Source organism: Asterias rubens, chromosome 16, assembly GCF_902459465.1.
Source record: "Asterias rubens chromosome 16, eAstRub1.3, whole genome shotgun sequence".
NCBI classification, from domain to species: Eukaryota; Metazoa; Echinodermata; class Asteroidea; order Forcipulatida; family Asteriidae; genus Asterias; species Asterias rubens.
The window spans coordinates 5,713,254-5,739,172 of NC_047077.1; the positions used below are offsets into that span (position 1 = coordinate 5,713,254).

The 25,919-nt window shown below is 41.2% G+C and overlaps 1 protein-coding gene across 2 annotated transcripts; it reads right to left on the reverse strand.

Annotated features, from left to right (window-relative positions):
• Positions 1-836: 836 nt before the first annotated feature.
• LOC117300754 (death-inducer obliterator 1-like) lies at positions 837-25,548 on the reverse strand. 2 transcript variants are annotated; one of them, XM_033784536.1, is made up of 17 exons: positions 25,421-25,548; positions 23,842-24,036; positions 22,249-22,582; positions 20,706-21,689; positions 20,367-20,478; positions 14,229-14,350; positions 13,500-13,756; positions 11,776-11,973; positions 10,692-10,872; positions 9,564-9,927; positions 8,538-8,697; positions 7,588-7,704; positions 6,578-6,688; positions 5,842-6,221; positions 4,647-4,827; positions 3,285-3,570; positions 837-2,978 (listed from the first exon to the last, which is right to left on the reverse strand). In XM_033784536.1, the coding sequence occupies exons 2-17, from the start codon at positions 23,992-23,994 to the stop codon at positions 1,405-1,407; spliced, it is 5,514 nt and encodes a 1,837-aa protein (XP_033640427.1). In that variant the 5' UTR covers positions 23,995-24,036; positions 25,421-25,548; the 3' UTR covers positions 837-1,404. The 2 variants fall into 2 exon arrangements, with proteins under 2 accessions (XP_033640427.1, XP_033640426.1); XM_033784535.1 differs by having other exon boundaries at positions 23,749-24,036.
• Between the last annotated feature and the right edge of the window lie 371 nt (positions 25,549-25,919).

Genomic DNA, 25,919 nt, shown 5'->3' on the forward strand with positions numbered 1-25,919 from the left:
TAAATTACAAGCATCTTTAATGATTTTAATAAAATATTGTGGAATGCAGACATTACCATATTTGGCGCGAGGGCAATATTCACAACAGTTTACAATTCTACGCCAGGAGTGCCATTTATGACAGACATGGTGCTTTATAAAATTAACATCATTAGCTATTCTGACATGATAATCAATAGGGGACTTTCGGGACGCTATAGTGGCAGCAGACTTACCAGGTAAAATCTATTGTTCTCGGTAATGTGTGCGTGCTCAGAACTACATAAACAAATTGTTCTCATCAAAGACTTTATTGAAATTCCTAATAAGTTTCTGCCCAAACCAAATTGACATACCACAAGAATTTTCTGAGCGGAATAACTCAATTTTAGGAAAACAAAACAACACAAGTCCAATTTGGATACCACAATGGAAGCTTTTGCATTGACTTAGCTTTTAAGTGTCACTAGATTAAAAAGTGTTTTAATTAATCACGTTTCACCATTAACAACGTTTTACAAAGCTATTCACCAACAGATAGCCATTCAAATCCCAGACTACATCCGACCTAGACAATGTCCAACACGACAAAAACAAAATAGAGTCATAAGACTCAGCCCCAGTTCCAACAGCTACAAGAACAGCTTCTTTCCAAGAACTCTGTGGGACTGAGATGTCCTTCCGCAAGTCATAATGGGAGACTTGTGTGACACTTGGTGGCAGCACACTTACCAGGTAAAACCGACAAAGTTTTGGGCTAGATAGCTAAATTGGTAGTGCTCTGCCATAGATTTCACCAAACTCTTCCTAACTTAGGAATCATCTTAGGACTTAGGACGGGTTCAGTTCTGTATCCAAGTACATTGGCCGAATTGAACCCATCCTAAGTTAGGACAGGTTGCTCATCCTAACTTGAGTTAGGATTAATCCTATCGTCTCGTGAAATCCGCTGCTGGCCTGTTATTCCTGAAGGTCACAGGTTCGAATCATGTTCTAATCAATTGTACATTTGATTGTTCATTTGAAGTGCTTGGTTTGGTCTTACATCAACAACCATTTAAGCTTTTACAATAGTTTTCTGCAGAAATAATGACTTTAGCAAACTCTCCTTTCAGAGAGCCTAGTGTCACATAAAATTGTGTGCCAAGCCAAGATTTCCTTTATTAAAGCATGTGTACAACATTGGTAAAAGACTGCAAGTCCAAGGCATATACATGTATTCAATACTTTAGTTGAACATAGTTTATGGCTGTACAAATTCATTTGTGTATGTTTTTATTGTTGTCTGACATCATGTTATGGAACAAAACCAAAAGCATTTTAAACAAAAATGTTTTGAGGGAAGTTGGTAGTTATCTGTGAACATTTTCAGTCTTACCAATGCTGTACACACCCTTCTGAGGTGGCTTTTAAGTATAAATGACCTCAGTATCTATTAAAATCACGATTTTGGCCTCGCCAATTTTGATCTTTATTTGGCCCCCTCCTGTCATTGCGATGACCCCTAGGGTCTCTTCCCTCATAACGCTGACCCCAGTTGTTGAACCCCTGCCCTTCGCCCCCACTTGCGGGCTCGTTCCCCCTGTTGTAGTTACCATACCCCTGGGGGTTGTTATATTGCTGAAATTGAGGTTCATGATGCCCAGGGTTGTATTCCTGTGGGGCGTAGGGTTCATTACCATTATCGTAACCTGGTTTTCCGTGTCCATAGTCACGGTTTACAGTCCAGTCTGGCTGTTCCGTCGGCTGGTATTCCTCCACCTGGGAAGTCGGTTGCGTTGGAGTGTAGTGATTGTAGTTGTATGTGGGATTGTAGGCAGGGGCTGTTGAGGGTGGGGTGTACTCGGGCTCATAGGCGCCCTGGAATGGAGGAGCAGGTTCAGTCGATGGAATAGCTGTCGTCCTGCTGATGGGCGGGGGAACCGACGCAGTGGTGTTTGGATCTGACGGAGGAATGGCTTTTGAATCAAATAATGCCGACTGAATGAAGTCAAGAGCTGATCGGTCACTTATGGCGGGTTGGGACTTCACTGTTTTGGATTCTTGCTCATCTTTTGTAGGCGTGGCCCCGCCCTGATCATCTCCAACTTCCACAACTGCGGTGCTGGAGTCCGCCGGGGCACGGCGTATCTGAGGTGATCCCAGTTGATCGTCTGTTACACCCTCCAGTGTTTCATGCTGACCAGCCCCGATGGCAGCGACCGGCTGGCGTGGTTGGGGCATCGCAGCGTGCCCCGGGCTAAAGTCGGAGTCGCTTGTAGCCTTCTCGATTTCCGATTGTAGGGATGCAATCTGTCGGTCCAGCAGCGCCTTCTTGGCGTCCTCCACCTGCTGGGTGAGTTTGATCAAGAGCTGCTGCTGCTCCGTCAAGTCTGGCTTAGAGCTGAAGGCCGTCAGAAGGTTCGCTGTGACGTCCGATGCTGCGTCGGCGATCTCGCTCGCGCTTAGTTTCTGCCCACCCTCCTGCAGGAGAGATGTCAATACCGACGGGTTTTGCATTGATTCGTCAATGCCAGATTCATCGCTTGATCTTAACCCCTTGACCTTTGACACTTCACCTATGACATCCATGACATCCGCTGGGTCATATGGTGCTTCAATCTCCTCTTGAGTCGGCGAGTACGGTTCTGCCGTGAACTCCGCGGGGTCGGCATTCGCGTACTGCGCCACAATTGGATCCTCCCATTGTTTCTGGGGGATAAACAACGGTTGATGCGCCGGAGCAGGCTTGAAGCGCTTGGATTCGAGTTCGTGCTCCTCGGGGTTGTTGTGGAATTCCTCGGGATCGGTGGGCGACCTCGGGAGCATGCTGATGGCGTGACTGTTATCAGAGAAGCGTCGTTTCTGTTGGTGCTGCTGCGATCTGGAATGAGCCTGTGGAAGCACAGGCTGGTTGGCTACATTAGGTCGGGCCGACGGTCCGGTACTCGCTGACCGCGCCCGCTCTCGATGTCTCACCATTAAGCCTAGCAGCATGTGCGGGCGGGGCTCCGCTAGCCCTGTGGACAGGAAGAATGAGAAATGGAAGAAATGTAAACCTCATGAAACAGTTTTGCTTTTCAGTGGAAATACTGACTCTCCCTTTCTTTCAACCTTCTCTTGCTTTTATTCCCATTCTGTCTGATTATGTGACATTTTAACCTTTACCCTTGTCTCTGGCTTTGGACACTTCCAAATCCATCAAGACACTACACAATATGGTAACTCAACACCTTAATGTTTAAACTCCATTTGTGATGTTTGGTTTGTAGTCAATAACAAAATAAAAAATTTGAGCCCCGCTTGTAGATTTGGACAAAACTTACCAGGTCCTTTGAATGGCAGAACCTCCCTTGGTACGGGTTCATGAGCTGATAGCGGCAGGATATACATATCCTTGATGTGTTTCTTGTTATTCCCGACGACGCCGATCCGCTGGCGACTGTGGAAGTATTGGAAGAGGGAGATGTAGTTCTGTTTGTCCTCTTCGTTGACGACGTGGAACCTTAAGACGATCAGGTCGGTGTTGTTGGCCTTGTGGAGCTGCTTGAAGTAGTCCCAGACTACCGGGTAGGGGATCCGACCGCAGATCATGATGTTATCAGGCATGTCCTGTTTGGGGAATACAGTAGAAGATATTTTGGTGATTTGAAGGGGTCAGTGAAGTATAATATCAGAAATAAAGTCTGTCTGGGAATACTGATTTTTTTAAAACTTAAAACCAATTGATTGTTTAAATCCTATATAAATATAGAATAACACGTCCAGATTGAAATTAGAACATGACCCCGACAATAGTACATGTCAATGATCAGTATTCTTACTTCTTTTTTTTTTACATAAACCTGAAACAACAAACCTGTGAAAGTTTAAGCTCATACGGTCATCAGAGTCACAAAAAAATAGTGAAAAACCCTATCAAATATTTCTAACCTTAAGAACATCATATTTCTTACTCACAAGATAAAAACTAACAGTTTGACTAATTTCTCAATAACATTAGCATTTCATAAGGTGAGGTTTGCGACAGCAAGACTTGTCAATCTCTTGTGAGATGTGTTGGTTCTGAATAGAACCAGTGGTTGACAACTCAACGCTTCAATCAGTATGCATTTCATAGCATTTCAAGCACAAATATGTCAAGGGAAAATCTCTATGGTAACTATCTGTATACCAGTTTATATTCTCCTATTCGCCATTGTTGTGCACACACTTTTAAGTGGAAGTGTTGTGGCCGAGCGGTTAAGATCACCGAATTCAAACTCTGGTGTTTCTGATCAGCAGAGTGTGGGTTCGAATCCCCAGCCATGACACTTGTGTCCTTAAGCAAGACACTTAACCATTGCTTCGTCCTTCGGATGGGACTTAAAGCCGTTGGTCCCATGTGTTGTATAACGCATGTAGAAGAACCCAGTGCACTTATCGGAAAGAGAAGGGGTTCGCCCCGGTGTTCCTGGCTGTGGCTGCTTAATGCGCCGTAGCACCTTGTAAACCCTTATAAGGTGCTAACTAATAGGGTCTCACAATATTCATCATTGCAATTACCTATCTTTCTGAAAGTTTGTATATACTCAGCGCCTTGAGTACCTTGTTTGGTAGATATGTGCGCTATATAAGACTTCAATATTATTATCATTATTATTATTTTAACGCTATGAAAAAAAAAGATAAAAAAAGAAGTAACTTACCATTGAAATTGTCCTGATGGGCCCAGAGACATGGAATCCTGCTACAACAAACCTAGCCACCTCCTCCATGTTGAGTAAGCCTTTCCAGAGAGAAGGAGGGGGCCTCCTGGCTGAGGGCTGGTCCTTAGGGGAAGCTTGGATTGGGCTGATCTGTGGTGTCGGCAAATCATCAGGTTCGACACTAGCAAGGTGAAAAGGGTGATGGAGATGTTAGTCATTTCTTAAATTAATTTGTAGGCAAGTTTGCCTCAAACAAGGCTAAACGAGACTCTTGGTAAAAGGCTAAAAGAAGAAAACATTTAAGATGACTATAGAACTCAGAATACCTGAAGGTAGGAGTTGAAATTCCTCACCGGGAAAGGAGTTTCAAGGAGGTGCAGTATATAGTTTCAAGCTGTTAGAATGGCTTTCTGTTCTACATCTAAGCAACAATTCCGGGGAGAACCTCGACTTATACAAACATTAAATGCACAAGAAACATTAGGGCCTCAAGTTCTTAAACTCAATCTAAGCAATCAAATAGAATTATAATGAATATAATTTGGTCTTAACCGTACACCGATGTGTATTAAAGACCCTGGACACTTTTGGTAATTGTCAAAGACCAGTCTTCTCACTTGGTGTATCTCAACAAATGCATAAAATAACAAACCCGTGAAAATTTGAGCTCAATTGGTTGTTGAAGTAGCGAGATAACTATGAAAGAAAAAACACCCTTGTCGAAGTTGTGTGCTTTTAGATGCTTGATTTTGAGACTTCAAATTCTAAAATTGAGGTCTCGAAATCAAATTCCTGGAAAATTATTTCTTTCTCGAAAAACTACGTCACTTCAAAGGGAGCCGTTTCTCACAATGTTTTATACTTTCAGTCTCTCCCCATTACTCGGTACCAAGTAAGGTTTTATGCTAGTAATTATTTTGAGTAATTAACAATAGTGTCCACTGGCTTTAAGCACTGTATACTCTAATTGCACTACCAGAGCAGATGTCTTACCACTAGACCACCAAGCTAGCTAGCCCGGTGGCTAGTGGCAGTTTGAATCCAAAGTTTTCACAGCGGGTACCGCAATTACTTGATAAATTTGCTTGTGTACTTTCTTTTCACAGAACTCAGTAAAGTACCGAGTATAAAGTGATAAAAAAAAACCTATATTCTTTATCCCCCAATGCAAAAATTAACATATATTAAGACTCACAATGGTTCCTCATCGTCATCATCTTCACCACCATTATCACCATCGTCGTCGACAGAGTTTGACCTCAGCATCTTCTCCCTTAATGTCTCCTTCACCTCTTCACTTCTCCTCCCAGTCGAACTCCCCGCTTCCTCCTCCACATCATCAACCATCTCAGCCGAGGCCGTCTTCACCACCTTGGCCCTCTTGCTCGGGACGGTCTCCTCCCGGGGGGCCGGCATCTTCCCCGTGCAGATCTTGCAGTTGAGATCGAAGAGATGGGCGCGGTGCTGGCCCGTGGTGTCGCCCAGCATGTTGTCCAGAGGGTTGATCGATGAGGGGGCGTTCTTCTCAATCAACTTCATGTCGATCAGATGTTTGGTCTCAGACTTCTCCTGGATCTGAAAAATAATTGACAAGAGATGATGAAGATGTGACAACCTCAACCAGGGTAAAGCGAATGCGATATGAATTTTGACGTCACAAATTCGTAACGAATCCTTCTTATCACATCAGCTGCGAAAACAGCCCTGTGTCGTCTAACAGCGTATTGCATTCGCATTTGGAGGAAGTATGAAACAAGCCTCAGTCTGTAATGGGCCGAGGGGACTGGTGAGCTTGTAGCCTGAACGTCTGCCATCAGACTTCGAGGCTTGTGAATAACATCAGTTACCAGCCTGGCTGCAGACACATTTTCACATGGTCAGTTTAATTTTATGTAAAAAATGCCACAACTTGACCATGTCATGTTACATACCTCCAAGCTACTGAGATTATCATCATTGATCTCTACTTCTCCTTTATGCGTCTTCTTAGTCAAGGGTTGCACCTTCCTCTCCTCCTCTTCATGGACAATCATCTCAAGGGTCTGAGAAGATAAATGGATGGTAATTCATTAGTTTTAGAAGAGTACATTCATTCAAATCCTTAGTTTAAAAAAAAATATAATAAAGGGATGGTACATCATTGGTTTTAGAAGAGTACATTCATTCAAATCCTCCAGTTAAAAAAAAAATAACATAAAGGGATGGAACATCACTGGTTTTAGAAGAGTACATTCATTCAAATCCTCCAGTAAAAAAAAAAATAACATAAAAGGATGGAACATCACTGGTTTTAGAAGAGTACATTCATTCCAATCCGCTAGCTTAAAAAACAAATATCATAAAGGGATGGAACATCATTGGTTTTAGAAGAGTACATTCATTCAAATCCTCCAGTTAAAAAAAAAAAAAAAAAAATAACATAAAGGGATGGAACATCATTGGTTTTAGAAAAGTACATCCATTCCAATCCTCTAGTTTTCAAGAAATATATGAAAGAGGAAGGGTACATCATTGGTTTTAGGAAACGTACATTCATTCCAATCCTCTAGTTAAAAAAACCCAAATATCATAAAGGGATGGTACATCATTGGTTTTTAGAAGAGTACATTCATTCCAATCCTCTAGTTTTCAAGAAATGTATGAAAGAGGAAGGGTACATCATTGGTTTTTTAGAAAGAGTACAATCGCAGTCCTTGATTTTTGTTCTTGAAGGGGCACAGCAATTTCCCTCTGGTAAGAGGCACTTCTATCAGGAAAAAGTACAGGGCACCACGGCAATTGCTGGGGTTCCATGTGTTATTTGGAGGCCTGCTGTCATTCTGATCCCCTAGTTCTCAAGAAACATATAAAGGGTTTTTGAAAGCTAGAAGCAAATCGACAGTGACACAACAGATACAAAAAGTGAGTAGTGACACTCATCAACAACTCTGAGCTGACTTACATGCTTGGCTTCCCTCTCCCTCCATTCAGCGAGTTCCTTAGAGGCTAGCTGATCTGATGACATACGCACCAGCTTAGCGGCTGAGATTTCTCCTTTTAGGATGCGACGGAACAAACCCTATAATGAAGAACAAACAGATACTCATTTTAAGTAAGACTCAAAACTTGTTATGGTGGTAGTATAATCAGATGAGGTTTGCTGTATATAAAATATTGATTATAATGATTCACATCATATCCCTTCTATTATCTGGAACCAAATATTTACAGATGTGGCTTTTTACAATCACTACTCACTACTGAAGTTTGCTAGCATGAACCACTCTTGAAAAGCATAAGGCGCAACTCCAAACAGCAATATGTTGAAAGATTTGAAGGCAATGTCACTACCAACTTGGCCAACATGCCCTTTTTGAAGAACAATCTCTTTGATTTAAGGTAGATACTTAATATGCATCGGGGACGAAGAGTATTGATTGTTGTTCATCCAGACATTTCATTGGGTAGCCTGCACCACGCACATTCACAAAGCTTATTTACAAGCTGCTATTGTAAACTTCACTTTAAAGACACTGGACACTATTGGTAACTGTCAAAGACTAGTCTTCACAGTTGGTGTATCTCAACATATATGCATAAAATAACAAAACTGTGCAAATTTTAGCTCAATCGGTCGTCGAAGTTGCGAGATATTAAAGAAAGAAAAAACACCCTTGTTGCACCATGGTCACACGAAGTTGTGTGCTTTCAGATGCTTGATTTTGAGACCTCAAATTCTAAATCTGAGGTCTCGAAATCAAACTCATTGAAAATTACTTCTTTCTTGAAAGCTACGTCACTATCAACCTCTCCCCCATTACTCGTAATCAAGAAAGGTTTTATGATAATAATTATTAATTACCAATAGTGTCCACTGCCTTTAAACCAAACTCCTGACAAAGCACAACTTACCTGATTTTTACTATCTTTAATATTGAAGAATAGACTGCGATATCTAGACTTGTACTTGGAGCCAGTGTTGTTGTACAGTCTATGTAATTCATACTCAATCACATATGCTTTCTTCTTGACCTGGTCTTCGTATTCTTTGAGGTCTTTGGCTCCCTTGACCCTGATATAACAAAGGAGAAAAAAGAGAAAATTATTGACTTCTGGCAGGGCGAGTTCTTATCTAGACTAGGTTTGCTCCTAATGCCCGATCTACTCCACGGCAGAAAATAAATAGCAAAATTGCTTCAGCACGAAAATAGCTTGCTTATTTTACACATGTTACTGGCCAGAATTTCATGCCATATACATTGCTTGTAACTGGTATTTAGCTGCTATTTACTTAGCATTACAATTAAGTGGAGTCTTGGCCGGTAATCTGATTATACCAAGCAAGGATGTTTTTTGCTCAAGCAAGTCCTTGAAATTGGGTCCTGAGCAAGACAAGTTTTTGCTTGAACTTGTTAGTCTCATGACTACCTATCTACACCACTGCAGTAGAGACAGTTCTTATTTGGACTCATTTCTGTCCAGATTTCCCAATCTACTACGTGGCAGTAAATAAACAGCCAACAACTTCTTATTTGAACTAGGAATTCTGTGTGTTGTTAAAATGCATTTATAAGAACCTAGTGCACTTATCGAAAAGAGAAGAGGTTTGCCCTGGTGATCCTGGGCCAAATTTCATGGCTATGCTTACCGTAGACAAGTGTATTTCACTGGTTAGCGGGGAATTTTGGCGTGTGCGCGTGTGTACTCAACGTTACTAGGCATTCTACACTTACACAGCCAGCACAGATATTTGGCGCTTGCAGGTAAGTGGCGAATCGTGATCATAAGCGCAGAATTCACTAGTAAGGAGAGCCATGAAACAACACCTCACAGAAAAATACTGAATGCTGAAGCACCATGGGTTTCACTGAGGGTGACGGATATGAGCAATATATAAGAAGCCACAATTATTATTTTTGTAGAGATATTAATGCTTACCTTGTAGCCAGCATGTCCTTGAGTGATTCCCGTACGTTCCTCCTAACGCCCTCCTTAGCCTGCTCCTCAGCTCGCCTGTTCTTCTCCGCCTGTTCCTTAGTCAGAGGCTTCTCCTTCATCAACCCAGACGACGTAGATGCCCCCGCCGTCTTCTCCTTGCTCACAGACGCCCCCGGCGTCTTCTCCTTACCCGAAGACGAAGCCGACGCTTTCTCCTTCGAAGAGGAAGACGATGTGGACGCCTTGTCCGTGCTGTCTCGGCTGTGGGTCTTGTGCTCCGAGGCTCTCTGCTCTCGTCCTCGCTCTCTAACTCGCGCAACAATCTGCTCTTCTTTCTTGTCCTTCTTGTCGGGTTTTGTTTTTGCTGTTTAAACAAAGAAGGAAGATGCTGATGAACCTTTTTCTTAACTATAGGTGACTTTTGCTTGCTGCACTCATGCCCCCTCTTCCTTTTTTTACATTGTAAAGTGCAATGAAGGATCTGTGATCAATAATGCCTGTATAAATAACCGTTGATCTTTGCATTGCTTGAGTAGATTTTGTTTACCACTAGACTATCGAGCTAGCCTGTTGGCTAGAGGCAGTGTGAATCCTCAGTAGCATGTACCTCAACCATTTAAAGACACTGGACACTTTTGGTAATTGTCAAAGACCAGACTTCTCACTTGGTGTATCTCAACAATTCACATTTAATAAAAAAAAAAACTGGAAAAATTTGAGCTCAATAGGTCGTCGAAGTTGCGAGATAATAATAAAAGAAAAAACACCCTTGTCACACGAAGCTGTGTGCTTTCAGATGCTTGATTTTGATACCTCAAAATCTAATTCTGAGGTCTCAACATAAAAATCGTGGAAACTTACTTCTTTCTCGAAAACTACGTCACTTCAGAGGGAGCCGTTTCTCATAATGTTTTATACTATCAACAGCTCCCCATTACTCGTTACCAAGTACGGTTTTATGCTGACAATTATTTTGAGTAATTACCAATAGTGTCCACTGCCTTTAATAGATGTTAATTTTGGCATCAGGAATATATTATTCGGTTTTACGCTTACACCAATGTGTATGAAGCTCTGTATATTCAGTACTTTCACAGTAATTCTGTTGTCACATATGTTTCTACTTACAAGACGAGTAGAAGGTCGCGACCCCATGTTGAGTTCCGGGTCTGACAACCTCGTAGGACGGGTGCCTCTCTAGGAAGTCATAGACTTGATCCTGTACGGGTGCAGACAGACCGGTGCGTACCTTACCAGTGTGACGCTCCATCACAGGAATGCGCTCTGGCTCGTGGCGGTGACCAGGGCTCTGGAATAAAAAGATTGAAGATATTCAGGGTCCTCTGCAAATTTTTTTTTTCGCACTGTTTTGAGAATTTAGACCCCTAGCTATGTTGCGGTCCAATGTGGGATGTGGACCACCTCTAGACCCTAATTAGACAGTTCGCCCCAAACAAGGCTAAGGAGTACCAAAAGAACAAAAACACTCAAGATGAAAATAACTCAAGGGAGCTACAAAAATAGGAATTGATATTCCCCTTTAAAAACAGTCTAAAAAGTCAAAGAAATGCAGCATTTGGAAAACGAGCTGTTGGAATGGGCTCTTTGTTCTGCATATCAGCAAAGTGAAAGTGTATTGGTGAGAAATTTTACGCATATAATGTTTAGAATGCTTGACACAGTCCAATGTTAGGCCGTGTCCGAAACGGCGACTTCGGCTACAGCTACGGCTAGATTGCCTATTCTTCAACGCTGGTAGACGCGCTGATCTAGACGTAGCTGTAGCCGAAGTCGTCGTTTCGGACACGGCCTTAGTTTAGTTTAGTTTAGGGCAGATGACCTTAGGGTAGAGTTTGATATATTAATACCTTAATTGCACAAGATCAAAATACTTAGTGCAAAAGGGAAACCCCAAACATGTACACAGGCCCACTAACTACATGGAGACCATTGACAAGACAATAGCAAAAACTACAAGTTGCTCAAAAAGAGACAACTTCAGCACTAGAGGGCAGCAGACACATCAAGTAATTTTACATAGACCTTAATTCTCAAATACTGGGGCGCATGCGTAAAGCTTGGAACTAGGTGCCTTGTGGTCTAGCTGGTGATAAAATTTGATCCATATCTATCCCACAATGCACCCCATTCAACAGTCCGCGCTTGCGCAACGGTATTTGTGAAAAGGTCTATTATATTACTTTCTTCTTACCAGTACATTCCTGTTGCCCACGGAGCCGGTAGAATCTCGTCTCCACTTAGACCCCAAGGATCTCTCCTTCTCTTGGTGAATGATGCGGATTGACTGGCGGGCGTGGCGCACGATGCAATCGCTGCTGCAGTAGATGGAACCCGGCCGAGCCCAGCTCTGACAACCCGGTCCGATGCAATGCTGTTTTGGAGGAGGCGGCTGTGGAAATATATTGTGATGATTGTAAAATTGTTTAAAAAATTCTTGTCAGTAGCCAAACATGAATGTCAAAGTTAACTCCACAGAGCACTAAGATTCATCTTAAAGGCAGTGGACACTATTGGTAATTACTCAAAATAATTGTAAGCATAAAACCTTGCATAAAACCTCACTTGGTAACAAGTAATGGGGAGAGGGTTGATAGTATAAACATTGTGAGAAACGGCTCCCTCTGAAGTGTTGTAGTTTTCGAGAAAGAAGTAAGTTTCCACAAATTTGATTTAAAGACCTCAAGTTTAAAATTTGAGGTCTCTAAATCAAATATCTGAATGCACACAACTTCGTGTGACAAGGGTGTTTTTTCTTTCATGCATATGTTGAGATACACCAAGTGAGAAGAGTGGTCTTTGACAATTACCAATAGTGTCCACTGCCTTTAAAGGGAAGGTAATTGTTTGGTAAACACTCTCCAAATTATAGGCAGTAAAAACTTTTAGTTAGGGGCTTAACTGCAGCTTTTGATAGTTATTTTGAGATTATGTGGTTATGTAAAAAATACATACCCCCAAAATTTGAATCCGAGAAGGGTTATTGCCAGTCTCAGATTGTGTATAGGGATTATTCTTCCCGCTCGTGACCAACTTTTGAAAGTAAATTTTTTAAGATGGCATGATCAAGCTTAGAATATCATGGCCTATAAGCTGACAAGTTTGTTAAAGGGAAGGTACACGTTTGGTAATTACTCAAAACAAATTTTAACTTAAAAACTGACTTGGTAATGAGCATTGTTGATAGTATAAAACATGTTGAGAAACGGCTCCCTCTGAAGTAGCATAGATTTTGAAATAGAGGTAATTTCTCACTAAAATAATAAAAGACTTCTAGCTAGAAGTCTTTTATTCCTATCTGGAGCACACAAATTTGTCCAACAAGGGTGTTTTTTCTTTGATATTTTTCTCCCAACTCCGATGACCAATTGAGCTCAAACTTTCACAGGTTTGTTATTTTATGCATAATGTTGAGATACACCAAGTGAGAACACTGGTCTTTGACAATTACCAACAGTGTACCTTCCCTTTAAAGCCATTATACACTTTCGAAACAGAAAAAAAACATAAAAGTTCACATATTTACAAATAACTTAGAGGGTATACAGCAGGTAATGGTAAAAGACTTCTCTTGAAATATTATTCCATGAAATGCTTTACTTTTTGAGAAAACATTAAAACAACTATCAATTCTCGACAACCAGAATTACGGATTTATAGTAAACACATGTCATGACACTACGAAACGTGCGGAAACAAAGGTGGGTTTTCCCGTTATTTTCTCCCGACTCCGATGACCAATTGAGCCTAAATTTTCACAGGTTTGTTATTTTATATATAAGTTGTGATACACAAAGTGTGGGCCTTGGACAATACTGGTTACCGAAAGTATCCACTGGCTTAACGATGTGGTTAAGAATACGAAAATAAAGTCAGCAAGTGTTGACAGCATTACACAGGGCTTTAGTAAAAACCAACCTTGTAAAACTTCAACCGCTTCTTCTTTGTGGACGGCAAAAGCTCTGGTGACTTCCCGCTTGTTACCTCAGGCTTGTTGACCTCTGCCCCTTCACCCTTGACCTCTGGGCTCTCTTCAGGGGGTTTCTCCTTGGCAGTGGGATCCGATTTGTCCTGTGGTTTGTCTTGGGTTTTGTCCAAGGGTTCTACTGGCGAGTCTTTTTTCTCCGCCTCGCCAGCAATCTTCATCTCCCGCTTGCTGTCTCTCTTGTCTTTTTCTGAAAACGATTTGATAAACAAAGTGAAAAATTATGTATTGGAACTGAGATGCTCTTTTGCTGCAAGCACCGTCTTAAATGTTTGAAACATTGTCTTAACTGTTTGAAACATCACTGGTTTTTAATAGACCAAAGGGGAATAGACTGCATAAGTTCTACACATAATCACATGAGATTTCGAGCGGGAACATGATAGTAACCAATACTTACCAATACAAACTGGACATATCCAGCGGATCGCCTCTCGTTCGAGGCGTTTTCCCTCAGTCTTACTTTGGTTTGAAATACAACCCTATCTGAGTGATATTTGGGGGCGAAACGGGATAGTACCCAATACGTACCAATACAAACTGGACATATCCAGCGAATCTTCTCTCGTTCGAGGCGTTTTCCCTCAGTCTTACTTTGGTTTGAAATACAACCCTATCTGAGTGATATTTGGGGGCGAAACGGGATAGTACCCAATACGTACCAATACAAACTGGACATATCCAGCGAATCTTCTCTCGTTCGAGGCGTTTTCCCTCAGTCTTAGTGATATCAACACAGGATCCGTGGTACCATTCCTCACACTGGTCACAGCATATCATGAACCTGCAGATGAAAAATATGAAACGAAAAAAATAGTTAATAGCCTGACGTTTCAACCCTAGCAGAGTCTTTCTCGAAGGCAAAAAATAAAAACGTGAAAGTTAGAACGGTCGTTTGACTCTCCCCAGTTTCTATTCTGGTAAATGTCTACAGAGATGTTGGTCAACATAAGATAACCACACGATGGAAAAAAAACAAGGTTACAATCAATCCAAAGACATTTATATAGCATCAAATCAACATAAATTGTTCATCAGAGTGTGGGTTTGAATCCAAGTTTTGACCCTTATCTTCCTGAACACGGCACTTTATAATTGCTACTCATCACCCTGGGAGTTGAAATGGGCAATTCAACGGTTACTCACGTTACGATTTTGATGTACTTTTGAGTTTCCTTGTGCTGTAATTGCTTTACTGAAAAGGCTTATTAACTGTTATCCCTATGGTATACCTAGACCTACTTTAAAGGCAGTGGACACTATTGGTAATTTTCAAAGACTAGCCTTCTCACTTGGTGTATCTCAACATATGCATAAAATAACTAACCTGTGAGAATTTGAGCTCAATCGGTCATCAAAGTTGCGAGATAATAATGAAAGAAGAAAACGCCCTAGTCACACGAAGTTGTGTGCGTTTAGATGGTTGATTTCGAGACCTCAAGTTCTAAACTTGAGGTCTCGAAATCAAATTCGTGGAAAATTACTTCAGTCTCGAAAACTACTCCACTTCAGAGGGAGCCGTTCCTCACAATGTTTTATACTGCCAACCTCTCCCCATTACTATTTACCAAGTGAGGTTTAATGCTAATAATTATTTAGAGTAATTACCAATAGTGTCCACTGCCTTTAAGAACCAAAGATGACTTCCAGAAAATGTTGTTAAGTATGATTTAAAAGACACACAAATCGGTTAATCACGTTACATTTCCTGACATGCATAACAAATAAACGTGCTTTAATCAATCCGAAGACATTTATATAGCGTCAAATCAACATAAATGGTTGAAAGGCGAGTGGGCTTAGAGCATAAAGATCTCATGGCTGAGTCATCAGAGTATGGGTTTGAATCCAAGTTGTGACACTTGTCTTCCGTCTTCCTGAACACGACACTTTATAATTGCTACTCATCACCCTGGGAGTTGAAATGGTTTCACAAATACTGATGGCTTAAAGGAACACGTTGCCTTGGATCGGTAGAGCAATTTGCGTTGTTATTTCCAACTTGAAATGCGAGTTGGTTTCGTCATGGCAGGGTCCAACACATCACGAATTTCCCGGGGGCTATACAGCTACATCACCCGCATCCGGACGTACAATGACTCTGCTTCAAGACCAGGGAACAGATTTCATTCGCAATTTTCCCATTCGCATGTTTCTTAAGATTTTAGTGATTCTTCTCACCCAACACCAAGTTTAACTGAAAGATTATTCCTTTAGCATTCAGAATTATTTGGGCTTGGAGCAGTTCAACCTCAAAAATCTCCGAAACATTGATGAAACCAGACACTGTTTTTTAAAAACTTCGATAAACATTCCACTGGATAAACATGGCCGACGCTTGGCAACGATCGTCATAGCTTGGCTCTCTGCGCATGCCGTGTAAAACCTGTATGTATGTATGCGTGGGGCTCCCGTATGGTGGTGCACGCAAAGTGGAACCAAGCTAGCTATGACGTCACGTAGCAACAGCACTGGGTCGGGTGACGGCCTCGCTTCATAGATAAACAGACGCCTCGCTCGCTATGTAGGTTACAAGCTGTACTAATCTCGCGACGCGATTTTTTATGACTGAAATAGGTCAGGTGATGAAAACGGGTTTCCTTGAACCCCTGTAACAAGCAATGCAGTCGTACAACGTGTTGACGTAATGTATATTTAGATAGATTAGGTCACTGGCTTAAAAAAAGTACCCCTTGGTTGCGCTTATGTGATGTGCTTGGGGCAGACGTCGCGTAATCAATTGGGGCGACTTTTGTCTTTCTGCAGTTTTGTTTTATTTTTTTTTATTTTTTTTATAATTAGAACAAAAACATGGCTCAGAAATCGTCTGTTTTTACATCTTTGTTAATCTTTTGATGAAAAGGTAAGACCACAGCAAGTTTATTCAAGAATTAGCATTAGGCAACCTAAAATTACAGAAGCAGAAAAAAAGGTCAAATTACACGAAATGAGACTTTAACTCGACATTCCTCATTATGTTGGAGCAGGTCACACTTAGGTGAAGTGCCTTGCTCAAGGGCAGAAGTGACAAGACAGGGATTCGAACCCACACTCCACTGCTGATAAACACCAGAGCATGGGTCCAGTGAACTAGACACCTAGTCCACGACACACCTGCCATCTACAAGCGGCTTAATACCAAAATGCCCATAGCAGCAGCAAGGTGCCGCAAGAATTGGCTTACTTCCATTCACATAAAGAGGTCACAGTAAAGGTCATGTCTGGCTTTGTTCAATGATGTCACTGGATGTAGTGCTTTAACATTTTGTCCTAATTTCTAAATACAAACTAATTTATTTTTTCTTCATGTTATTTCTATTGGCCTTTTTTACTTACACACATTTATTTAAAGAAATTAACAATGTCTGGGCATTTTTTGATGATTATCAAGAAATAAATGGTCTCTGAAGGGGTAAGGACAATCAATCTTACCTTACAATTACGATTCTTTACCATAGTGAACACATCATATAAACAGATTACAATAAATGATTCAGTGCTGGAACACAGACGTCTGGAATTCACCAACGCCATGCAGCAGTGCTAGCTCAAATCGAATGCCCCATGTCATAACATTCATCTCTGTGAATAAGTCCAGTTGGAATGGTACCATATGGTTGTCAGCAAAATAAATATCATTTAGTCATCATTTTACTACGTGAATGTACAGAGCTGTGCAACTGCAGTCCATCCTGCCAATATGGTACTGCACTGTGTTGTGGCAGCTGTATGCTACCAGCGCAATAGGAAATTAGATCTGAATTATTCATGAGATGGGCGTGGCTTCAGCATAACTGGCAGATGATGCAAATTAGGTCACTGGGAAAGTAGCATGAATTATTCATGACACAGGCAGGACATTGAGAGGTCCAGAAAATGTAATGCATGAATTATTTATGGGCTGGGCTGGACTTATTGGCATGTTTGCTGCCCTCAAGAGACAAGAAATCTGCATGGAGACATTCCATAAGGACATTCTTAACCTCTGACCTCAACAGTGTAACTTCAAATGCAAGCAAATAAAATTTATTGCTAAAAAAAAACCCAATAAATTTGAATTTTATTCAAAAGAATTCTTAATAACAACATTTAAAACAAAATCCATAAAGGAGTAACAGTACATTGTGTACCCAAACAAGCTGATGTTTTTAGTTTCAACTGCTTTACATTCAAATTAATTGTCTCTTCACCACCCCCACAGCATTTTTGAAATTTTCCTTAAAGGCAGTGGACACTATTGGTAATTACTCAAATAATTATTAGCACAAAACCTTACAAAACCTTAACAGTAATGGGGACAGGTTGGTAGTATAAAACATTGTGAGAAACGGCTCCCTCTGAAGTGGAGTAGTTTTCAAGAAAGAAGTTATTTTTTCACAAATTTGATTTTGAGACCTCAGATTTAGAATTTGAAGTCTCGAAATCAAGCATCTGAAAGCACACATTTTTGTGTGACAAGGGAACAAAGCATAAAGCTGCTTTTGCTTTCACTGACGCATTGTCTACATAATATAGTGACATCAGTTGGTTTGGACCAAAAAAAGTTTCAAATATTGAACCCCTGCATATTGCATTGCATCATATTTGGAGAAAAGAAACAGCCTATAACTAATGAAAAACATGTCATGATTGGTTGTTTGGGGGGGCAGAAGTTGATGGAAAGGAATGTACATACAGCGACAGCCCATTTATTTTGTTCCTAATCACAATTTTTCTTCTGGAGGTTTTGTTTTGTGGGGGGTGTATGTAACTTTTGAAATAAAAACTGGCTCTGTGAACTAGCGAATAAATTGCTCTTAAACAAAGAGTAAGTGTTGTGTAACAAAAATGCAGTGTACAGATGACAATCAAATTAACTAATTTTTGTGACAGTTTGTTTCTTTCTTTTTGGTTATCAAAGACATTATAGTGTCAAGTGCCACCCATACCTTGCAAACACATATGCACATCATGTACCAAATTAAGACGAGTACGTGTACACACGTAAAGTAAGTTTTTATGCTAACAATTATTTTGAGTAATTACCAATAGCGTCCGGTGCCTTTTAAAAAGCCTGCAACTTTTAATTTGGAGGAAAAAACAAAACTCGGATAAAAGTCTGAAATTTCTCACCCCTGGCAGAGCTATGAAATTGGACACAGAACTTGAGTGCACCAAGTGCACTAGACAGCTCGGCCATAACAAATTAAGCCGTGTTCGCATTGGATTAATATTTTGGTTAACTTTACCATGACGCTAGGTAACATTCCGACAGGTAAACTTTCCCACTGTTCGCACTTGAATTTATTTGACTCGGGTAGAATTAACGAGACCGTGGGTAAACTAACCGAGCTGGCCCCCGTCACGTCCGCTCTGGACTGTCTGGCTCGGTTAAACTGACCTGGTCAATCTTCCTGGGCACCTTTGGCTGGGTTAAACTACCCACGCGGCGTGGGTTAGTTACCCGTCAGGAAAGTTACCTGGGCTGTTCGCACTGGACTTGAAATGGGTAAGTTACCCATTGGCTCAATTAGTTTGCCCAATTTAAGTCCAGTGCGAACAGGGCTTTAGAATGGATAATAAATTAAAAAGTAAAATTAAATTGAAACTCTAGCGGCTCATTTTAATGCGATCACGTTGATGGTTTTAACGCAGAGCAAAATATCAAATCAATTAACAATTTTGTTACCCACATAACGTAAATGTCAATTTCAAAATATATCATTCCTAACTGCATAATGGTTGACCTTTATTTAGGGAATAACAGTGCGAGGACCCGGTCTTCACTCGTGGTAATGACCGGGTTGGTGGCTGGCGCTGTCAACGAATCGAGCCGGAGACGAGGTCCGTTAACAGCGCCAGCCACCAACCAAGGTCATTGACCTTTCTCTCGGCAATACTTCCAGACATGTTCAGGGGCCATATTTTAGCTTTTGATGGTTCCCGTCTCTTTCGTGCGATAATCACTTTACTGATAGTTTGAGACCGTTGACTCTTTCAAAGAATGGTCTGTTCCGCACCCTCACTGGGGTCAAAGGAGGCAAATGATTGGACGATAGCAAAAACTGTTGCAAGTGCCCCTGGTATAAAAGCAGTTGAAGCCCAAACCGGTTTAGTGCAGCCTTCACCTTGATGTGGATGTCTGGCCTTGATATGCAAGGCAATCCCTCATAATAAAAAAACCTTTGGAAAGCTCTTTTGGGTTACCATGAGTTGACCGATTGACATAGGGCCCTTGGATGGACAATACATTGTGTAGTCTGTACGTATGCATGCACCTTCGGTGCAAACCAAACCGGACAGAGAACACTGGAATCCCTGCTTAAAATCTCTCCTTTTCCCGGGGCTCAAGGCCAGGTCACACTGCAGCAATAACGAAAACGACGCAAAGAAGTGTATTCTACTGGTTGAATTGCTCCATGCAGAATATGCCCACGCTCATTCAACCAATCGAGGGTGTGCATTTTTAACTATCTCGTTTCCGTTCTCGTTATCGTGGCCTGTGTGGCCGGGCCATTACTGTGTAATCTTGAATTCTAGACCTTCGTCCTTTTCTGGCACAGACAAGGATTATTAGAGATCGATAGGCTGCTATTAATGTTTGACATTGCATAGTGCAAAACTGAGCCCAGTAATTCTTCTGAAGGCAGTCAATTTGGGTTGATAGTCGAAATCAGTTAAGAGTAGCCCTCACCTTCAAGTGGCCATCCAGCCTTGTGAAGTTATCTCTCAGAAATCAAACTATGGTTGTTAAATTCTGTCAAATTCTTCACCTCCTCTACAAAGGGGAAAACAGTTAAAATGAGTAGAAGATATCTTACCTATTGTCGTGAGGTTTGCGACAAATACACCACAGTTTTTCTGGATCGTCATCACTCGTCCAGTTGCTGTCATCGTCTTCGTCATTGTTATCCGACGACAACTCTCCGTCATCTTTATAAATAAACAAAAAAACACATTAGTATTAAAGTATGGTAAAAAAAAATTGTTTTTTTGTGTGAAAATTTTCAAGCACTTTTTGAACACTTTGTTTGTTTGAGACGACAATTCAGTTGAGGAAACCTCTGTTCACAACTTTCCGTTTAACAAACATTTACTTTGTAATCAAGAATGTTTTGCATAATAAATGACTCATGAATGCATAGTGTGTTTATAAATACCTTTATTTTTAAGTTGAGACCAAGACGTTGCTCTGTCCCTTTTTCTCGTCTCCATCGTCCGTCCGCGTCTTTCTCCCTCGCCTTCCTTCGGAGAGCCCAGCTTGATAAAAACGGCATTATCCGGGGTGAACAGCAAGGGTGCTGTTTCCGAAGTGGATCCCGATCTCCGTCGCTCATAAGTATGATCAGACCTGGAGGCCTGACCATCTTCACTGCGCCTGCGAGTTTCTTTGGATTGAGAAGTTCCTCTCTTTGATGTGTCTTCTTGTGAGTCTCCTTGATGAGATCCTTCCAGTCCTGGTTGATGGCCTTCTTTGGGAGCTTCAACATCCTTGGATTCCTCCTGCATCATCTTCAACTCCATCTGGAGCTGTTTAAGAGTTTTATTAATGTCCTCATCAGGTTCTTCTTTACTTTGTTTCCGTTTCCGGTACGTGCGTTTCTTCCTTACTTCCTTGGAGGTGTCTGAACCCTGGGATAAGGTATCTTCACCGTCACCATCTTCTGAATCTCCCATCGACTTGGAATGTTTTAACTTCTCCTCTTGAACCTTCGTTCTTTTTGCCTTTTTGGATGTTTCTTTGGCATCTTTGACTTTACCCGGCTTCTCATCTTGACTCTCAGACTTTTGAACGATCTCTGCCTTGTCCTTTTTGTCTTCCTCTACTTCTTTCGTCTCAGCCTTGGCCTCCTCCATCTTCTTGTGCCTTCCACTCCTTCTCAGCGGCGTAGCCTTCTCTTTCTCGCTCAGCTTCTTTCTCCCACCTCCTCGTCCTTTCTGTTTGATCCCTTCCCCAGGTGATGTGTCACCGTCCTCGCTGGTTGTCACCACAGCAGTGGCTGCCACTTGCACGTCTAGGTTTTCGTTCTTGATGTCCCCTGTCATAATTTCAGAGTTTATGACTTCCTGAAGGAGTCGACAAGTCTCTAGACTCTCTCCTGAGAGGTCCAACACCCCAGGGATATCCAACTTCAGTGAGTCATCTACATTAAATAAGAATTAAGTAAAGCTCAATTACAAAGACAATTGCAACTAGGTCAGAGCTCTTACACACATGTAGCACATATGTAGCACAAAACTTTTACTAGGAATACTTTCAACAAAACCTAAATTGTATCTTTCTTTTCGTTGTAATTGCTGAACTTTAAAGTGGGGGTTTTGAAATTGAAGCAGGTTTAAAGTGTATTAGGGCTGTAGCAGGGTAGAGTGCTCAGATTGCAACGAAGGCCCAGTTAGACTATACTTGCAGCGAACAAAGCACTATACCCTTAGCAACCGATGTACTATCCCATAGTAACCAAAGTACTGTACCCATAGCAACAGTAGCTTGATAGTACCTTGATGTCTAGCAAGGTAAATGAATGGGGTGATACAAAAACATTTTTGACTGCGTTTACTCAAGCTATGGTTTAAACTACGACGCCCTCAGTGATTTTCCGGAGCATTCTATTTTCTGCCGGTGATCACCTTGGGCGCCAGTAAATATTTGTATACTACATCTAGTCCTAATAAAACAATGGACTGTAAGGAACTTCATTTTACTTGATGCCGTCAGGAGCAGCTGATCTCCAAAGTGGTCACTTTCGCCCAGCCTCGAGTTGTCCTCATTCATAAACCGATCCAGGCTGTCACTGCTGGCTGCGTTGCCTGTCTTGGTCATCGGGAATCCCACCTGGACACCGGCACCCCCAGCGGGTTCGTGGGTCTTTACAGGGGCATCGAGCACCCCCGGCTCCAGCTGGTGATGGGGCACAGGATTACTTCTACCAGCAGGGTCATCGGGGGTAGTCAGGGCTTGGCCAATTTGTTGAATCTGCGCTGGGGTTAGGAGGGTGGACGCGCTCGGAAGATTGTAGAGGTTAGCTTCATCTTTGCTCTGGAAAAAAGTGCCATTTTTTAATTACGCTTAATTTTGTGGTTTGAGTGCAACAGATCAGAAGTGTACAGGTGAAAATTTGGGAAATTAAATGCAAATGGTTAAAAGTAAATGTAGGGTCATAGATTGGGTTTTGTCAAATTCTTATTGTTCGCACCATACAAAGCTTCAAACATCACTTGTAATGTAGTTTTCGCGAAACAAGTAATTTTCCACAAATTTGATTTCGAGACCTCAGATTTAGAAATCAGGCATCTGAAAGCATACAACTTCGTGTGACAAGGGTGGTTTTTCTTTCATTATTATCACGCAACTTCAACGAACGATTGAGCTCAAACTTTCAAAGGTTTGTTATTTTATGCATATGTTGAGATACACCAACTGTGAAGACTGGTCTTTGACGATTACCAATAGTGTCCACTGTCTTTAAGTAATAAACCACAAGTGAAACGGAATGGGTAAATTCTGACAAATTTGGGTTTGAACAAAAGAAACAATTTAATAGAGCAGGATTTCGACCTTTTCATCGGGGTGCTCCCCAGGATTTGTCCAAAGTTTGGGAAGTTTGGTCGAAGCATGCTGAATTGAAATGAAGTCATCGGAATGGTATTTACTTGGTGTTTTTCTTTGGTTTTAAAAGCTCCACTGTCCATCTGGGGCATTCTTATGTTATATCTGTGTGATTAATGCAGGCCTTGATCTTTGCTCTTGATAGGGCACAGCAATGAAAATGAAAATTTGTAAAGGAACTTTGCACAGGGCACCAAGGCAATTGCCGCAGGTGATGTGGGTTATTTCGAGGCCTGTTGAAGTGAATTTGATCTAACAAATCACAGGCCTGAGCTTGATTTCACAAAGCACTAATATTTATCTGAGAAGGAGTTGTCAAAATGTAAAGACCCAGTTTGCTCAGAGTGGTGTAATCAGATGTTTTAAACTGTGCACTGGAAGGGTATTGAATAGAATGGCTATTTACTCTATTTTAGTGAATTTTTTTCCCAATTCACATTATAAGGTCTGTATCTATTAGAAAATTAGTACATCTATTAAAGAAAACAGTCCTACTCCTACTGCTAGGGTCACACCATACAAACGATAAGCACCCACACACCACAGCAAATCATAAAAAAAAAGAAAACCAAAATGAGCCAAAACACATCACCAACCATCCCACTAACATCCATGCAAGCGCCACGTAAAATCTCCTTAGCACTGGGGAGTAACATGGATTGGAAATCCGGGAATAAGCAATCCATTACCTCCCCTTCCGTCTCTCCTTCTGTCTCGCCCTCCGTGGCGGTCAGGTTCCAGATCGGACTGCCTGAGGTCAGGCGCTGGACGACGACGTTTGCCGACTCACTGATGACCGTTGCGGAGGATGGTTCTCTGCTAACAGCCGAACCGCTGTCCATGGTCTGGGATTTATTGAGTTGAGGCCGACAGCAAAGATCACCCTGTACAAAAATAAATAACAATAAATAATAAGAATTTTTACAAAAAAGGATATCTCATTGAGGTAAATTAGATAAAATATTATTTCATATCAAATGAAAAAGTGGTGGCGCCATACGGAAACTTTTCAACAAATAGTTACCTGTCATTTATAGAGCACCTTTCCCAGAGATGCAAAGCAGTAGGATGTGTCCAAGACGAGTAAAAAATCAAAAGGCCCAAAATAGACATCTTCAGCCATTTCTTGAATGATTCAAGTCAGTTTGCTTTACTGCAGCTATCAGGAAGTGAATTCCACAGGGCTGGACAAATTCCAATAAATAGTTTCAAAATGTGTGGCTTTTTCTACATTCAATAGCTAAAGTTCCCCAACCATTGGTTCAATAATATTATTTAAAATATGAAGCTACATTGTAATTTACAGTGCACATCACACCACAACAGTGTTTCAAAGGAAAGCGCTCATTGTTTTAAGACATTTTTATGCAGAGCTAAAAATCATTGAGAAATGCCAAATGCAGCAATTTGTAAAGGTTTACTAGGGAAAGGGGCTGTTGCACAGCGTTGCACAGTATACTTTATTTTCTTTGGAAGTAGCCATTGTAGCCAAAAGGCGAATATTCTGGGGAAAAAAGTGATTTATTTTACCATTTCTAATGCTAATCTAAGAACACTTGTAGATAAGATCTTGAATGAGTGAATCACTTCAGAAAACTTTAAAAACCTCATCAAGAAAATAGTTTGAGCAAGTTTACTTAAAAGAATGCAAGATCAATTTTTTTAAAATATTTTCAACAGAGTGGTGGACTTGTGGAATGAGCTACCGTACTACAACCAGAAAAAAGTGGTTTCTCCGTCTGTAAACTTCTTCAAAAGCAGACTTGACAACCACTGGAAACATCTACCATCCCTATTTGACCCTGATCAACAACAGAATCATCATTGCGAGTGACTTAACCTATGTTTTTATACAGAAACATGCACGTACCCCTTAATCTATGAACAGGCATTGCCCTACAAACAGTACAAGTACAACAAGTACAAGCATCGATGGATTAATAAAGTAAAGTAAAGTAAAGTAATTAAAATTGTCAACACCATTCAAATGAGTGACTCTGAGGGGAAGTATGAAGAGGTAAGCGGACAAATTTAATCGGTTTAAACTTCCGATCTGCCGTAGAGCATGCACCCCGATCGCAGAGTACGACGATTTGTACACTTGGTTAGCTACGGCATGCAGATCGCCGCTCACCGACTACCACGGCACCCCACTGCACTGGTTCGGTGTGCAGTGGTTGAACAGTCGACATCCCGGAAAAATATTTTCATCTCCCAAAACCTTCCCCATTAGTCACTTTAATGCCTACTCACCAACCAAAAACTTACCTCAGAGCTGCGACGGTCTCGTAGTTGTCAATTCCTGCTTCCGATTTAGCTGTAAATTTACTCTAAATGTAGATCGAGGTATTTACGGTGGGCTCATCTTCAGCGAGTAAAATTTCGATCACTCAACAATTCGGCCATGTTTATCTCGTTATTTTTTTATCACGTGGTACAAAATAATGTATGCGGCTGATTATTACATTGAGGGCGCTCTATTCTGGGGGCACACACAGGACCGCAGACACATAATAATGCTGAGGACACATAAAGTTCCAACAACCAACGCGAAGTCAAAAAGTATCCAAGCCTCCTTAAAAACAATAACAAAATATTAACGGACAACTGAACTTCAGAATTCTTTCATTTTTTAGCAGCTCAGCCGTTTGACGAAAAAGATACTGTTAGATACCATAGATACTGTTCAATACTTCAATGGCAAAACTATTTCAAAATAATTATTTTAAACCTTTCAAAAAAATGGGTACGTTTCAAGTTGAGATAT